Source organism: Thunnus thynnus, chromosome 8, assembly GCF_963924715.1.
Source record: "Thunnus thynnus chromosome 8, fThuThy2.1, whole genome shotgun sequence".
Taxonomy (NCBI): domain Eukaryota; kingdom Metazoa; phylum Chordata; class Actinopteri; order Scombriformes; family Scombridae; genus Thunnus; species Thunnus thynnus.
In genome coordinates, this window is record NC_089524.1 from 11346479 (window position 1) to 11364639 (window position 18161).

The window sequence follows — 18161 nt, forward strand, 5'->3', positions numbered from 1 at the left end:
CAGCACATCAAGGTACCAAACTATTTACAGGTGTTTGAGTGCACTAGAGACTAACATTGACTATGCATACTCAAAATTCTGTCAAAATTCATTAATATGGCTCTTTTGGAGCCAAAAGAGTGATATGTGTAGATTATTTTCTGAGTAAAACCAAAGAAAACCAAAGTGAGTGATAAATAGACTGGAGATGTAATTAACTGATGCATGAATAATTGTAAACTACAATAGAATTTAAAGTTTACTATTTGAGCACAGAAAAAGAAAATATTTTGATCCACAAAAGACATACAGTATAAATTTCCTATGAAGGGACATTTCTGTTGGTTTGGTCTTTTGTCCTCTTTCCTCGACTCTCAACTCAGGAGATTCATGCCATCTCACACACAGGGAGAATAGTTAGGAAAGAAAACTCTTACCCACAATGAATCACTCAAGAAACAAAGTTATTTTCTAATTTGCTCCTTAAAATCAGGACAGTTTCCGTGCATTTCACAGTGCTCACGTGCAGACACTCAGGCAGACTCACACGCATAGACATAACACTCGGACAAAAAAACATCCCTTGATCCTGCCATTGATTCATCCTCATTGGTTTATTGATTTTAGACCTGTCCCAAATGTATCTCCACATCATCACCATTTCCATCTATTTGCTTCAAAATTTGGTGTCTTCACTCACTTGCCAGAGTCTGCAGGGAGGAACAGAAAGTGAATGAAAATGTTACAAGTAATGTGAGTAATAGGGAGAAAATATTTTGCGGAGGCGAGAACTTGGACCTCTGCCCGTTTTTGCACTTGCGTACACGCGAACTACCACTGCTGAAGGTGGGTATAGTTGTCAGTTGCATAAAATTTGGTCAGATAACCTGAATGTATGAAAGCAGATGCAGATTCAGACAGTCCAGCACTGAAAAGGTCGTATTGGTCATCTGTTTTTCCATTATTTGGGCTCAGCTGGGAAACCCAAGTGGGAGAGGAGGAAATGTTACACTCCATTTCAGCATCACATGTGTTTTTTTGCTGCACATGAATTCAGAGCAACTGTAATGCAACTGGTACCAGATGATGCAGTGAGAGACGGCAGGAAAACATCTTCACTGCCAATTTATAACATCTGCCTCAATGAACTGGAAGTGAAAGCTCCTGAGTCAGAGCCGCAGACACTTGTTGGCTGTGGGCCTCAAATAAAGCAAGGCTGGACTTTCAGACAGATTCTCATAATACTCCAATAGCCTACAGCTGTCAAAATCTTGGAAGGATCTCAATTCTTGTTCATAAGGGTGATTAAAATGTCAGGAGGGAAACCACATCTAGGTCAGAACCTGTCCAGAGGAAAATTACAGAAGCTTAATGCTTTCCTTTTTACATTACATTTACACAACTCACCAGGAACTAACTCATCAGGCACTTTGTCACTGATATGGAAAGGTATAGTGAGTGTTAGAGGGCCAAACAAATGAGCAACTTGAGGAATTGCACTTCAAGAGAACTGTCAAAGAGACATCATTATCTTCATTATTGTGAATGTGTTAGTAAAATAAATAAGCTTCTTACAAAGTTTGTTGTTGTAAGAAATGGCAGTGGTTTCCTCTTTCAGTATCAATTTTCTTCACTGTGACATTTGCCATCAATGTGTCACAGGTGTAAAAACAAACTTTGTTACAAATGCAAATAAAATTCCAGATAAATTCCCCTGACATGTGACACTTGACACTGGAATGAAACTACCCTGTCAAGAACAAAATGGTATTACACCCCACATGGTCGGTGCCTGATAATAATTTTTACCTATAATATCCTGCCATTCCAATGTCAATGATTAATAGCGTTGGGGAAAGCCGTTGCCTAACTTTAAGGCAGCAGCTTATCTATGGAATGTACACACAGCTGACTCACTTGATAAATGTGAGGGCTCTATTGTAGCTGAAGTCCGTGGGAGAAACGCTGAAGATCTATTAAAGATTCTTCATCCCACATATGCATCACAGCGGCGCACAAGATTTACATTACACATCTGAATGTTGATACCCATCTGTGTGACTCAAAGCTTACTTTACTAGGAAAACCATAATATTCAGAAACCTCAGCATGGATGTATGAAAAGTAGTGACTGGTTGTAATTGCAGGCTCTGTAAAATGAGGTAACTCTATACTCCAAGTTCCAGACATAAGGACGTCACGGAGTATGTGGATCATATATGAACTGTGCTTTTTAATTAAGTTAAAAGGGGGAGGAAAGCTGACGCACATGTGCACGCACACTTACCGGGAAACACTTCATTTACTGTAAGTTTCTCCTGGTATTAATATTTTTTTAGTGATTGTTACTAAATTGTTTAGTAATTTTAGATCTGAATATCATGAAAACACATTTTTACCTACATGTACACAGTTACACATGAATTCAAAGTGAACAAACACTTGTGCAGGAGAGCTATCAAGTTATCGGTGTTGTTTCAGATGTTTTTCAAAAGTGAACAAAGACGAGTGTTATGCCAGTTGAAATTCCACTAATGGAAATTTTTTTGTTGTTTAGATTGGTCACCATGGTTTTTTCACTCTCTCGCCCCCGCGTAACAGGGACAAGCTGGTAGATGTAAATGTATATTTATAAGCCAAACATGCTGGTGGAAATGCTGGTGTCGGTGAGTCATAAAGAAATGAGGAACCAACATTTTTTTCATTTAGTTTTACTTGACACATTTTGCACATTTGTCTCAATGTAGGAATCACAGTGAATGAAACCCTTGTGTTTGCACGATGTGGTGTATTCAAATATTCCTCTTACCGTAAGATTATTAAGGCTAAAGTTTGAACAACCAATTAAATGTCAGTTTGCCTCCATAGCAGATTAAGGCAAGGCAACTGTATTTATGTAGCATATTTCATACACAAGGAAAAGTCATAGTGCTTTACATAATGTACAATAATATAAGAACAAGAATAAGAACAATAAAAATAAAATCAGAAAGACTAAAAGAGGCAAGTAAAATTAATAGAACAGTAATGTTTAATATATTTAATAGATATACTGTAAGGATTACAGAATTTAAACATGGTGACCTGTAACATCATTCAACTATATTTTATAGTGTCCAATATTTTGACTGTTCACCCTGTATGTTCATTAATTATAGAAATTTTTATTAAAATAGGTATATGTCTTTGCAAAGCAGCATGATTATCCTTAGCTATAGTGCATGAAGGCAGGAGGCTGACCTCTAGTGTTTAAAAAAGGTGTAATAAAGCTGACCCGGCGTCACCCTTTTATCCAGCCAAGGAAGGTGATCCAATGATCCATGATCATGTAACAGAGCGACTCAGCGTGGTGCACAGAAACACAGTCCTGTGCACCCATAGAGACTGGAATCCTTCTGTTGAGGTTTCTCACGTGTTCTTTATGTTTTAAGGTTTTTACGGAATTTGGTTTAGGCCTTGATCCTTTCTGATTACTGCCCTTACAAATACATTTACTGTTATTGTTGTCGTGTATTGTGAGTTCAATCATCTGTCAGTTATTGTATCGCATCAGTTACAGCATTGTCACGCAGTCATGTGAGTTTGTGTATGCTTTTATAGTATGTTTTTCCCAAGCATTGAGAGACAGAGACAGAGACAGAGTCAGAGACAGAGACAGAGTCAGAGACAGAGATAGCGAGACTAGTTTTGGACTCTAAGCTATTGCTGACAGACATTTTTAGAACAGAAAGTGCTAAATAATCTGCCAAATTCCATATTAAGCAACCTATGCTTACCTGGGTACTGAGAATAATGAAACCCCACCTGACACGCATACTCAGTGTGGCTGAATAAAAAAGTCTACTAATCCTTTAAGCCAATAAATACAGGACACACACAAAGAGACGAAGGACAGAAGTCAACACAGTTGCATTAGCTGTCCCAGGAAATATCGTGTGGGTGTGGAGAGCTTTTACCTTTCCTATTTGCACTGCAGTGATTCAGCACTGGGTTCAAAGAAAGCTTACAATGAGACATGTAGGGAAAGACAAAGAAATGGAAGTGACTGAGGTATTTCTTTTAATACTGTGCAAATACACCAACCCAAATGTATTGCCTGAATGTATGTTGTTCTAAGGTGACACCTAAGTTTATGCACTGTGAATAACCACTGTCACAGTAGATTATTAGGCAGTGTTGGCACATACAACCAAACAGATCCACACTCCCTTTTTAATTTTTTTTAATAAAATCTATGTAATGTACAGTGTGTTTACTCTATTTTTGTTAACACAAACTTGCAACAATGCAACAATGCAACAATGTTGTAGAATCACCATCATTTCACACTATTTTTAAAAGAAAGACTTGCCACTTTTGTCATTATGACATTTAACAGTAAAAAATTAAGTGTAGTGTATTTAGTGTATATACTTCTAACACAATCTTGTAAAAATACCGTTTTGTAGAATCACCATCATTTGACATAATGTTTTAAAAGAAACACCTGTCACTTTTGTGGCATTAAACAATTTACTCATAAAATTTCATTTTTTAAATATTTTTACTAATACAACCATGTTAAAATACATTCATGTTGTATGATCACTAGCATTAGCCCTATTTATAACAGAAAGTGTTCCTTTTTTACATTATGAAATTAACTTTGTATGTAAAATTTATTTCTTTATGTGTTTTTATTAACAAAACCCTGCTATAGAATAATGAGTGTTTACCTTATTTTTAAAAGAAAGACTGGAGAATTATAGAATTTGATTATAAATTGATGGCAGAAAAATCTTTAAAAAAAAACAACAACAAAAAACAACAACAATGACAACAATAAAAAAGCCATTAACTGTAAATTTATAGACAACAATATTCTTAAAAAATATGAAATACATGTAACATAATGTGAAACTTTGCTGCATATTGTATGCAAATTTACCTTTTTTTTTGCAGTGTAGATATTCTTAGTGTTCTTACAGATGGTTCTGTTTTATACTTCTTATCTGTTATTTTTAAAATGCTATCATTGTATACTCACAAAGTATATTCCAAAACTTAAAATCTACTTGTGGGGAATATAAAGAGAAAATGGTGGTTTAAGAAGTGAGAAGAGACTACAGTGTGATTTTTGTGTTGAAAATAATCAGGAAGCACATGATAAAGCATCACTAGACATTCCGCGCCCTTAGCTAGCGGTGTTTTGTGTTTAGAAAGATTCCCATCATGTGTTCATTTCGTGTGAAGCTCTATGCCTGGAAGAACTTTGAATTCCAGACAAGAGCACTTTATTTGAGAGTTCATCTCGGGGATATAGTGCCCTTGCTTGAGTTAACTCTTTATGTGCTGTTGAAAATAGTGAAAGACTACACTGTAGGTTTTTTTGTGCTGGTCTTGAATAGGAGAGGCTCTCATTGACTGCCCAATCAAGTGATGTGTTAGATTTCTGGTTAAAAAAAAAAGAAACCTTCCATAGTTTTGAAAAAAAAAAGGTTTTCTGTTGCTCTCTCTCTCCGTTTCTGTATCTTTCTATCTCTCTCTCTCTTCATTGTGTGTAGTTGGGCCTTTGTCAACAAGACGTTTCTAATTCCTGAAGTGAAATCCTCTTAGGATCTATGCTCTATTTCTGTTTGGTCTATAGGGTCTTTTTTTGAAATCTCCATTAGACCAAGCTCATTGGCTGGAAAAGAAACACGCATGCACAGAAAAACACACACCATCCAGCAACAGATATCTCAGTGAAGTGATCAAGTGTAGACCAGTGCGAGGTTAGCTACTGACCGAAAGAGGACTTCACTGTGAGCGTGAAAGGTAAGGAAAACTCTTTTCTTATCTGTAGATAATGGAGTAAAATCAGCTAAATACTTACATAGAAATGTGTAGAAATGAGAAGTTTGTTTATGAATTGGTGTAATTTGAGATTGATAGATTATTTAGTTTGTTTGTTTTTATATGTGTTTGATACTGATTGCCCTACTGATTTTTCATATGGATTGAATTCAAAATTTTATACTATTACAACATTGTTTATCTTTCAGAGAGATTTTACCAATTCTGGTTTAGTTTCTTTGTTGTTTTAAAGTAAAAGCTTCTGCAAAGGATAAGAACAAAGAACACTTTCTTTTGGTTTGGTGTTGGTCATGGGTCTGTGTCTATTGGAAAGTGTCAGCTGTCTACAAGACACTTTGTATTCTGCACACATACAGTACACATAAAGAAATTCAACATTTATACACGACTTAATGTGCTCATGCTAGAACTAATCAAGGCAAATCTCCTCTTGTGGATTTGAGGGTTAAGAGGTGGCGACAAAGATCATCAGACCAGATCAACATCATGACTCTACGCAGGAAGGAAGACCACACTAATTGAAACACTGGGGAGAGGCCATTTAATCCAATGAGATGTCTGCTCTGCATACGTCACACTATCTACTGATCCAAACACTGGCATCACACACATTACAAACCTCACGGAGTGTCAGCAACATCACAAAGTGTGACACCCAAAGTATATCAAAACCTGCCTATAGATTTACATCTATCTCAAATATTTTGTACATGACATCTGCAGAAGCTGCACTATTACAACCTGTCTGCACATGACATCACATATCATAACATGGGACCCTTGTTTTAGTTGTGTTTTCCTTCTTTTAATGTAGTAATAAATGCATCAATTGTGTTATACACTTGAATATATTATTATCATTAATTCTAGTGTATTGTTGTTGTTGTTGTATGATTTTGTTTTCTTCATGGTTTCATGTTTTTAGTTGCCAGTTACATCTGTTTCATCTTAAAACAGTATCTCCAAGGGCTAACAGCAAGCAAGAGAGATCTGTTGCGGTGCAGTAATCCTCTTAGATGGCATTAAATTAATTAAATATCATGGGACTCACTTGGTATCCAGTAGCTCTGTCACAGCCCAAAGATTTACAATCTGTGGCTGTACAATTATCTAATTAGAACAAACAAGTCTTACAAGTCATTAACGCTTATAAAAAAAAAAAAAGCACAGTGATTATTCAGTCAGTCATCAGCACATGCACATTACATAATGGATGAATTCCTTTAATTCAGTCTAATTCTCTAGTTTTTTGTCTCACAGGTAGCTAACCAGAAACATGTCTGACAAAATCATTGATTTGGAAGAGACCGCAACCCACACGGGTAAGTAAAGGCAGTGTTTTCAAACATTACTACCAAACAGGTAACAGGAAGACTAAAGCAAAGTCAAGCTCTATTCCTGTTTTTCTTATGCAACGGTTGCGCAATTGGTAATTAGTTAAACCCTAAATTATAACCTGACACGATACCAACCAATGATTCATATCTGCACATTGCCATTTTACAAAGGAGTAAAAGAGTAATTCGGCTCGGCGTGACATCGTAAATATCATTGATAACTTGTGCCTTGAGAGTAAATTTTGAGAATAGTACTCCATGAAACCACAACCTGCCCAACCTGAATAAAAAATGCTGTTTCTCATGTCCACAGGTCCCAAAGGAGTCATCAATGACTGGAGGAGGTTTAAGTTGGAAAGCATGGAACAGGAAAACTTACCACCTGCAAAAAGGGAACTGCTGAGACAGATGTCGTCCCCAGGCGGGCCAAAAGACGACTCTAGAGCAAACCTTAATCGCAAGGTATAACCGAAAGACTGCAGTAAAAAAGATGGCAAACTTTGATGGTCAGCAAACACAGTGCTTTTGATTGTGATCTTTGTACACTGTGTATTATGTAACAGCTACAAATAAACCTGAAGGCTGATATCATTGTAAAAATCAATCTTGCACAGTCTAGCACAAGCAATGCAAATAAGGAAGTGTGTCGGCAATGAGAGCTTTTCAGAATTACAATCTAATTTTAGAAAATTTCCTGCCTTATGGACAAATGCATCCATTTAAGGATTACCTTGTGTTCTAATAAGTTATAGTCAATGTTCTTTTCGTAGCCAATAAAGATTGTAATTATTGCTGTAATATATTTTTTTCAGATGAGTGTCCAAGAGTATGAACTGCTTAAAGAGGAGGATGAAGGATGTCTGAAGAAGTACAGAAAGCGGTGCATGCAGGAGATGCATGATAAGCTCAGCTTTGGGCCCAAGTTTGAAGGTGTGCATGACCTGAACAGTGGAGAGGCATTCCTAGAAGTCATTGAGAAGGAGCACCACACCACAGTGGTGGTGGTCCACATCTATAAGGTTGGGGTCAAAGGTTGTGAGGAGCTCAACAACTGCCTTGACTGCCTGGCCACTGAGTACCCCACTGTAAAGTTCTGCAGGATTGATGCTGTTGCATCCGGTGCTGCGGAGCGGTTCTCAGATGAGGTTTTGCCTACACTACTGGTCTACAAGGCTGGAGAACTACTGGGGAACTTCCTGGCCTGCACACAGCACCTAACTGAGGAGTTCTTCGCTACTGATGTGGAAGCCTTCCTCAACAGCTATGGCCTGCTGCCAGAGAAAGAGATGCCTATGTTGGAAGATGACGATGAAAATGATGTAGAGTAAACAAAGAGCTGCTGAGGAAGGACGGAAGCTGTCTTGGAGGGTTGGATATAGAGCTATGAAAGACAATTTATAACATAATATAAGTTATTTGTTTGGGCTACAGCAAATAGAAAAAATATAACATCTCCACTAGATCACTAGTGTTTGAGGACCCTTCTCTAAAGGAGAAATTGTTTTACATACAGTTGGTGAAGAAACCTCAGGTGTCCCACATATGGGAGCTCTCAGATATGGGTTGGGTTACAGCGAGGAGATACAGCATTTATTTATCACAAATACCCTCCCCACCACCCAGAAAAAAGCCAAAACCAGCTAACTGTAATTAATAAATAACTGCAATCTTTTATTTTGCAGTGTTAGAAAATATTACATACTGTATGTAGTTAAATTATTCATTCATAGACTTTTTTTAGCATTTGACTGGATTGATCTTGTACACTATTTATTTATAAATCCAGAATCAATACAAAGTGACATCCCTAAATATGATATAATATTTAAACACATGTATACTTGAGGTCTCTGTGTTCTTTCTTTCTTTTTTTTGTTTTGCCAAATTGAAAAAAAAATATCCACTGAAAAGAGCAGCCACTTTAACGTAAGAGGCCAAAGCAGCATGAATGAGGAAACATTTTTGTGTAAACACATCTTCCAGCTGTCGGGTCCAACATTAGCTACCCTTGCTTCTTAAGCCAGTGTTGGAAGAGATGCATATTGTGTTTGGAAAAAACACTCGTGAGCATCTGGTATGGGCATCTGGTCATCAGTGAAACGTCATCGGCGAGGAGTGCATCTGTTTTTGTGTATATGATATTGTGAAAGTGGGAGAATGTCATGGAAATATACACAAAGGAAGTAGTGACAGTGTCTTAGGTGTGATAAGTCCTTGACTCAGCACAATGATCAATATCAAAGTCATATGTGATTGCTAATTTGGTTACTATTTTCAGTTCTGTCCTGAAATACGATGAAACATAGCCTAATATGCATGTTGTCCAGAATAAAGATAATAATAAAATAACATAAAATAGTAAAGTTTTGGATTGCATTTCATTGACTCACAAAAAACATACAACTTAAGTGAGACTGCTGTGAATGTTCAAATTTTATCCATGTATTGCCATGACATTTTGTGGATGAATCGTTCAATAATTACTTTGGTGATCTCCTGACATTTCCTCTGGCACCACCATGAGGCTAACATTTGTGGTTCTCAGTGAAACATCTCAACAGCTATTGGTTGGATTTTCATGAAATTTGGTACACATATTCCTAACCTTTTCAGGATGAAATTAACTTGAATTCTTAATTTTTCATATAGCATCAATTTCAGGTCAAATTTTCAATTTGTCCAATTGTTTGCTTTAAAATACCTGAAAAACTAATGAAATTCCCATCAGCCTCAGCTATATTGTGTTTTGTTGTTGTTTTGCCAATAAGCATGCTAACATGCTAAACTAAGATGGTGAACATGGTCAACATTACACCTGCTTACCATCAGCATGTATAGGATTAGCATTGTAAGCATGTTGATGTTAGCATTTACCTCAAAGCACCGCTGTGCCTAAGTACAGCCTCACAGATCCACTAGCATGCATGTACAGTACACATGTCTGGTTCATTCATCTATTGTGAGTTTCTACTTTCATGGTCTCCTTTTCCAGCATCTCTGCAGTCACCATGTGTCGTCAATCAACTGTTTTTGTGTGTGTGGCAGGTAGATGCTGATCTAACTCAATCCTAGCTCAATCTGCGAATACTTTTACAGACTGAGCATTGCGAAACTACCCTCTTCCTCACTGTTATTTTCAGATTGTCCCTGGAGATTTAGCCATCAGTGAGGTTACATAATCTAACACCACCAGTATCTAGTCTCTACAAAACTTCATGGACCTGCATGCCATGATGAAAATGTTACACTTGATATCACCAACTTGATATTTCTTTGTGTTAAGGACAATGCATGAAAAAAGCTTTTAACTGCATCCATTTTTTATATATTTACAATTTTGAAAGAACGTTTTTACAATAAATTAATGAAAATAACCTTACCTCAGTGTATTAACCACACAGGCTCCAAGCGAATTAAATTTGCAAAATACACACAGGCTAGGATACATACCTTTGCAGAGGACGTCTCTTTTCTTTCCTGCCAAAGCAGGTTGTCAAATGTTAAATAACCTCATCTGTTCGTCTCGTAGCACCGACTTGACACCCCTATGACCCCTGTGACCTTCAGGCATGCCAAAATCACAACATAAAAGCTTTCATGATGACAATGCGACAATATCTCCAACTTGATATTTCTTTGTGTTAAGGACAATGCATCAAAAAAGTCTTAAACTGCATCCTTTTTTTTTTTTTTTACATATTTACAAGTTTGAAAGAATGTGTTTACAATAAATCAACGAAAATAATCTTACTTCAGTGTACTGAAAACAGAGGCCCCAGGGGAATTAAATTGCAAAATACACACATGCTAGGATACATACCTTTGCAGAAAACATCCCTCTTCTTTCCTGCTGAAGCAGGTTGTCAAATGTTAAATAACCTCATCTGTTAGTCTTGTAACACCGACTTGACTCCCCTGTGACCCCTGTAAGCTTCAGGCATGCCAAAACCACAACATAAAAGCTTTCATGATGACGATACTACGCTTGATATCACCAGCTTGATATTTCTTTGTGTTCAGGGCAATGCATCAAACAATGTCTTCAACTGCATCTATTTTTTTATTTACAATTTTGAAAGAATGTTTTTACAATACATCAATGAAAATAATCTTACCTCGGGGTAGTCAAAACACAGGCTCCAAGGGAATTAAACTGCAAAATACACACATGCTAGGATACATACCTTTGCAGAAGACATCTCTCCTCTTTCCTGCCGAAGCAGGTTGTCAAATGTTAAATAACCTCATCTGTTAGTCTTGTAGCACCGACTTGACTCCCCTGTGACCCCTGTGAGCTTCAGGCATGCCAAAACCACGACATAAAAGCAGGTTAAGATTTTTAAGTAAAGACTTGCACTACCAACCTACAATTTGATATATCATGTGAATTAAATGAAGTTGCCTCATGTCTATTGAAACTGCCAGAAACATCACAGACATCCTCTGCTACAGTAGGAAAAAGATGTTTGTAACAAAGGCAGACCATTGGCACTTACAGGCTCTAATAGAGGGTATGTGTACGTTTTATACTATCATTAAATGATAAATGGCTGCATTTATATAGCACTTTCATCCAAAGCGCTCCACAATGTCTCTGCTGCTCACTCACCCATTCACACACATATTCACACACACACCAATGGTGGCAATCTACCATGCAGGGGGCTGGTGCAACCATCGTTAGCAATTTAGGGTTCAGTATCTTGCCCACTTCGACATGCGGACAGGAAGAGTCAGAGGTTGAACCACCAACCTTCTGATTAGTGGACGACCTGCTCTACCTCGTGAGCCACAGTTGACCAGTAAAAAGCCATTTCAACTTTGTCACTTTAAAACTTGATGTGTCGTTTTCCTCAAGTCCAGCTGCAGTGTTTGTTCTGTGTCCTTGTCTGAAGAAATATGCAGCTGCACCTTTATTATTCTTAACTTGACATAGTCATAATATTAGACAACAGCATGTAATGCTTCATCAAAGTGTCATTTGATGATGCATAGTCCAGAGATCTATCCTGAGGTAACCAGGTCAATCCTCTTATTGGATTAAGGATTTAGCAGTTGCAGTAGTAGACTGTGTGCTTTTGCACTTGTTTGGGTCTAAAGACAAAAAAAGGTTATAGATCTCTCAATCCCACTGCTAAATTGAATCAAATGGGATCATATACAGTATGCCAGCTTGATCTGGTATCTCTTGAGCAGAATATACTTTTGAAATTGCGCCTCAACACATTCTAATGAGTCTACTTTTATGTGGTTTCATGTAAGTAAGTTCCAATAATCTCTGACATATTGCCTGCAAAAGGGCTCTTGATTCCTAATTACTCTAAATGCAATAGCTGGTGAACTGTGACACGCTAACACATATTTCTCTGAGGATATACATGTGTCTGTGTTTTCCCAGCACAACATCTGGCATGGATTGCATAGCCTCTAGGTGGTAACACCTCACTTTCACACAGTGGCGTGTCTAAGATTTATCAAAACCCTTTTGATACCTTATCCAAGGAGGGTCAAATCGAGGGCAACTGGACTTGGTTGTAAATATCTGAGGACATTTCACCTCTCATCCAAGGGCCTTCTTCAGTTCTAACTGACCGGCTTGTCTGGCTTCTAACTAACTGACTTTTGATACCTCCTGCAAGAGCTTTTTGGGCAGAGACAGGTTTTCCCAAGATTCCCACACATGTCCACCAGACTGGTTGCTGACCTATTGTTTACGAGTGTGGCAGCCAAGTAACTCACCCAAGCATCCAATTTTTACTCTTCAGACAGAACATGTGTGCCATCACCGCCCTACAACGTTCACACCATCTAAAGGGGCTTCTTCATGGGAATATGCCTCTGAACCTCAGCCACACATCACAGCCAAGTACAGTATGTGTGGCATTCTTCCAACAGAGTTCAACAAGTGCAACACAAGTCACTACAAAAATCCAAGCCTGTGTTGACAGAAGATCCACCTCAAATACAAGATGACTCATATGTAAGCTCGGAATAAACAACAAACCATTTTGAGAGAAGGCGTATTTTGCATCAATATTCAGTGTAACATAAATACAACTAACGCGTTGACCTCTTCCAAGATGCAGGTTTACTCAGTTATCTGGATAACTTTGCTGAGTAAGAGCAAAGTTATCCAGATAACTCTGTAAATCTGCCTCTTAGAACAAAGCCCACAACATGGATTGACTCATCGAACCATCACTCCTTTCAAGCAAATGTTTACCTCAATGTTTACCCCTGAACTGACCACATGATCCCACCCCCATGTCTGACGTTTTGATTTCTCCCTTGTTTATACTGTTTCACTAATTGGAGAACTTTTGTGCTTTTTGTGTGTGGACTTGTGGAGAGCCCAGCTGACATGCTCTAGTTCACCCACATAAAAGCCAGTTTTACTGAGGTTATGTCATGGCACGGTAGTAGAGATCAGGTCCGAGGTCTATGGCCAAATATGGACAGCGGAAGTGGAAGTGATGACATAACCACAAAATGTGCTCACATGAATGAAAACCTTTTTAGTCAGTTTGTTGAGATATTTGTAAATTCCACATGACTCATTATTTGATGTTGCTTCTTCTGACATTTAACTTGTATGTTTAATAAAAAAACAAACTGTATGAGATAAGAGAGTACTGTCATTGCAAAGGCAGAATGAGCAAACTGAAGAAGAAGAAGAGGTGGGAGGATAGAAAAGATAAATATTATCAGAATAAGAGTGAACCGCAAAGGAGTAATTCTGCAGAAAATAAATTATATAGTGCACATATCACCTCCACACCATAATTCACCTTTGGGCCGGTCTCACTGGTGTTTCTCACGCAAACTTCACTTTACTCATTCTTTGAATGAATGGACAAAAGCAGGGATACAGGAAGGGATGGGCAGATGGGTAAAATGTCTTGAACTTTACATGTCCAGTTTTGCATTTCAAGCTATCGCTAACTTCTAACTAACTACACAGTAGTTGAAAAGTCGCCCCTGCATTTGTTCAGTGTCATATGGGACTTAAAATAGGATGTCTCTTGTTTGTATGAATCACACGTCTATTAGATCAGAATACTACGAATTGCAGTTTAAGTGTCCATGTTTCTGGGTTTCACTCTTACGACAAGTGCTGACAGCACCCAACATGGCTGACTCAGATTAAGAAGTTTGCATAGCACAGTTGCTATAGGTTACTGTACATCTTAATATACAGGTATGACAGCCAAGTGAATAGTAAAGAAAATAGTTCTGCTGCCTGGAGCAAACCTCTGCCTTAACTCTTCTCATGTTCGTGCCATCAGTCTTTCGTCTCAGAGAAGTATCACCTTGGTTATGAACCAATAAACCACTCAGGTATTTGTCAAAACTGGTCCAGACAGGGTCTGAATACCTACCAGGCATATGTCACCAGGGACGCAGTTAATAAATCACTGAAACTAAAACTATGGAAGCAATTACAGCCCACATATGGAGAAGTAAGTGAAACTTAAAGTATGTCAATCAAATATTAATAATTGTGCACTTGTACAAAACATGTTGTTTAATGAAATCAAAGTCTTTGAATAGCCCTCAATTGTAAATAAACTTGAACTCTGGAGCAATCTTTTATGCAGCATTTTCCAAGCGTAACCACACCCACCAAAGACAGTATTACATTTTTAAAATGTATCTATATAAATGTTCAATAATATTTCTCTATTATCTTCCTAAATCTGATCTAAATGTTGTTTTAATTACATGTAATTCTAAATCCCTCTTATTTTGATTTAAATATTTTTTTCACTCAAATTTAAAGATATTTAGTAAATATCAGGTCTTTACAAAAAAAACTATGTGTATGTTTGTGATTGCACAACATAAACTCCTCTTCCTGACATCAAACCTCCCAAATCCACTAAAATATTACCAAAGACATGACCTCACTGTCCTCAGTGGTCATCAGTGTCATTCATTTCTGGTTACTTCGTGGGGGCAGCAGTGGGAAACTTAACTGCTCACTGTGGAAAGTATAATAGATAGATAGAGGGGCACACGTTATAACAAGGTTATAGGAGACATCCAAAGCTTTCCAGTGTTGGTAATACCAAACATCTATTGGCCTTGTAAACCTTCGTAAGCTCATGTCAGTTATGATTTTGTTATGATGAAGTCTTTGTCATTGCCTCATGACCATGGATTGAATCAAAGTGGGGAGAGGACTGTTATTGTGGTTTGCTCTGAGCTGTGTTTATTATATTGTTTTGTAACTTATTGTAAAATTACTGGAACCTGCCTTAAACTGCTCTGCTTGGTCATCTCTGGACTTCCCCGTAGTGCACAACTTAAGTTTCTCCTTAAAAATTCTTCGCTGAATTATGTCCTCCCTCTCGGTGACAGACATGCACGCATACAGATGCACAACCACACACATAAACACAGACACACCAATAGTTGTAAGGTCATTTATTTACATAATGCATTCCCTAGCCCCTTACCCTAACCTTAACCATCACAATTAAATGCCTAACCCCAACCCTTACACTAACCTGCACCCTAAAACCAAGTCTGAGCTCTCGAACAGCAATTTGAAGTTTTGAGAACGGGCCCAAATGTCCTCACAATGCAGAAATGTCCTCACTACGATGTTTCAAACTAAAATTTGTGCACAAAGACAAAGACACACTGTCACTGCATATACAGATGTATTTTAGTGTGTCATGGCTCCATCTGCTGGCTGAGAAAGGAACATGGACAGTATTTAGCCAGCACCACAGGTCAACGCAGAGGGCATTTAACATTAAAGAAAAGGTTCAAAGTCTGTATTACAATAAAACTTAAAAATAAAATGGTCAGGCCTATATGAACACTGGCCATTAAGAGATTCCCTCCTGGCATTTTTCCAGAATTGGGGACAAAATCCACAGTTCCTTGTTCTGTGCAAAAGTTTATCTGAATATTATACGATGCCTTACCAGACAAGTTTAGCTAAATCAAGTGGGTATCTTCCAAAGTTACATGCTTTTTAGAATAAAAGTCCCTCTTTGTGTTTCTCTTGACAGTGTTTCTTTGTTGGCAATAGAAAGAGGAAATTTCATGATAAAAAGAAGAGTAAGAATAAAAGATTGTAAATTTGGAAGATACTTGATTTGTCTCAGTGAAACAGTTGAAGCCCAATATCAGCTTCATATAAACTTTGAAATACACAAAAATCCCCCATCACTTTCACTTACGTAAGTGTGTTATCTCTTAATATCAAGTATGAACAAGAGGAATGATAACAGCAAGCAAAACCTGTTTCATTCAGTGTTCATATGGATAAGGACACCTGACTGTTGTTTTAAGATAGACTTAGTAGAGTGGTTTCAATCCAAAATGCAGTTTGACCTCTTGGTAAGAAACAAAAATTACTCGGCTACTTTAATCCAATCCTTTTACATAGATTGAGTGAGACAGATTATGGTTCAAAAGCTTTAGAAAAATAAAACAGGATGTGAACCTTGAGTTCAGATTGTTGTAAGTCAAGACAAGTTTCCTGTCCTTTGTAACTATTTTTCTGACCTGATGAAATCATAATCTAAAAACTGTACACCTATGAAAAAATACACAAAGTTTAATTTGCTATAGGTTGCTAACTGATGATTTCTTCTGAGATTTGAACAAAATATTCTGCTCTTAATATTTGGCAGCAGGAATATTCATTTTTGAAACATCTCCACCTTTACAACCCCTGCTAATGTACAGCTCTAGCTAGCAGGAAAAGATAAACCTCAGTGTGTGAATCAATTTCTGTCTGTGTAAACACTGACATTAGTTTTGCAGTAGACCTACAGGAAGATTTGTAAGCATGTGTCATGGTCTGGGAAAACACTCTTTATGCTCTCGTGCCTAGGCAGTTAACCTTTACACATTGTAAATGATCTTATTTTAAGTTCATACAATATAAATACATCTATTACGGGTGTATGAAACAGCTGCTTCTTCAATCCTGCAGAAGCTGGATTTGTTGCAGGCTAAAACACTTAGAATATGCTGCAGGGCTTTTAGAATGACACCCATTAATGCTCTTCTAGTTGAGATGTGAGAAACCGTATTAGAGCTGAGGAGGAGGAAATTATCTCTGAATTATTGATCTAACCTACAGAGTTATGGGTTCTTAATATTGGCTAACCACAATCAAGAAGAATAATGCAGGTGATCTTGTGATCTAATAGTGGGAAATTTCTTTTGGGTGCCAGCTCACATATAGAATAGACGTAAATTAAGTAGCTGACAGAACAGCAAAAAGAGTCATTAACAGGAAAGAAATAGATCTGAAAATGCTGAATGGAAGGGTTGAGTGTAAGAGCTTAATACATCAAGGAGTATCAAAGTTATAGCAAAATGAATGTGAGGAGGAAAGCAAGTTTGGGTTTTATTTCTCAATACAGCCAACATTAAAACATCCTTCAAAAGTAAGAAAGGGCAGAAGGGACAAAGACTAGGTCAGTGTGTGCGGAATCATGGGCTGGTACTGGTCAGTAAACACCTGGGTGGAAGGTGCAGCTGTGGAGAGGCACAGACTGTGAGCATGATCTGTGACATCACAAATAATTTGGAAGCCAATCCTGGTCCAATATTCAACTTAGACAAGTGTGATGTGGAAACGTCAGCCTCCGGTGCACACAAACAGTGTAGAAGCCCAGTGTAAGTTGTGCACATGTTGGTGCACATACACTCAGAATGGACTGCACAGGGAAAGATGAGACATCTTGTATCCAACAGGAAATGAAATATATTTGCATATTTTTAATGAGGGAGAAGGAGTTAAGATAATTGAACTTTTTTTGTGGAAAAACCATATCAGACACAAATTATTAGCTAGAGTAGCTAGAGTATTGTATATACATCTTAAAACATGTCTGGAGGGGATCTTTAAGCACCTTGAACTGCCATTTTGTATTAAAAGTGCTATACAAATAAAATTGACTTGACCCGACTAGTGTCAATCGAAAACATACGAGAACTACATCTCCCACAATGCTCCAGTAGCCTTGACAAATTCAAATC

At 37.6% G+C, this 18161-nt stretch overlaps 1 protein-coding gene across 1 annotated transcript; it reads left to right on the forward strand.

The window, feature by feature from the left end:
• Positions 1 to 5635: 5635 nt before the first annotated feature.
• Positions 5636 to 9514, forward strand: pdcb (phosducin b). Its single transcript, XM_067596467.1, has 4 exons — positions 5636 to 5775; positions 7075 to 7136; positions 7465 to 7613; positions 7964 to 9514. The coding sequence occupies exons 2-4, from the start codon at positions 7091 to 7093 to the stop codon at positions 8477 to 8479; spliced, it is 711 nt and encodes a 236-aa protein (XP_067452568.1). The 5' UTR covers positions 5636 to 5775; positions 7075 to 7090; the 3' UTR covers positions 8480 to 9514.
• The last annotated feature ends 8647 nt before the right edge of the window (positions 9515 to 18161 follow it).